At 68.8% G+C, this 442-nt stretch overlaps 1 protein-coding gene across 1 annotated transcript in view; it reads right to left on the bottom strand.

Moving 5' to 3' along the window:
• Window positions 1-82: 82 nt before the first annotated feature.
• LOC102768650 (kallistatin) overlaps window positions 83-442 on the bottom strand; it is a 16,850-nt gene continuing 16,490 nt past the window's right edge. Inside the window, exon 4 of the mRNA XM_015566691.1 lies at window positions 83-327. Coding sequence (XP_015422177.1) covers window positions 127-327 — 201 coding nt within the window. The 3' untranslated portion in view covers window positions 83-126. The remainder of the gene's footprint in view (window positions 328-442) is intronic.

Here is a 442-nt window from a genome sequence, read left to right as displayed (position 1 = left end):
TGGGGCCGCGTGTCCAGTCCACACCCGTCTGGTGCCCCCACGTCCCTTCCCGTCTCCAGCAGCTTCTGCCCGGACCCCTGGCACCTCTGCACCCCGGGCCACGCCCTGCGCGGCGGCAGCTCCGGGCTAGGGCTTTGTGGGGTTGACGACCTTGCCCAGAAAGAGGATGCTCTGGGTGTCGGTGGAGAGGATGGCCACCAGGAAGGGCCGGTTGAACATGAGGATGCCGGGACTGCGCGTGGCGGAGAAGAAGGTGAAGGAGAGGCTGGTGGCCGCCGCAGCCTCGGTGCCAGCCTCGTCCACGTCCAGCACCGCCTTGTGGACGCTCTGGGGGGGAATCACAGGCGTTACTGTGAGAGGACCGAGCGGGGGCTGAGGGGAGGCCGAGGGAGCCAGAGATCCCCAGAGAGCAGGACTGAGCTCCCTGCACCAAGCCCCCCGG

Source organism: Myotis davidii, unplaced genomic scaffold (assembly GCF_000327345.1).
Source record: "Myotis davidii unplaced genomic scaffold, ASM32734v1 scaffold443, whole genome shotgun sequence".
NCBI classification, from domain to species: Eukaryota; Metazoa; Chordata; class Mammalia; order Chiroptera; family Vespertilionidae; genus Myotis; species Myotis davidii.
The sequence above is the reverse complement of the archived record's forward strand: the minus strand, read 5'-3'. Positions and strand labels throughout refer to the sequence as shown.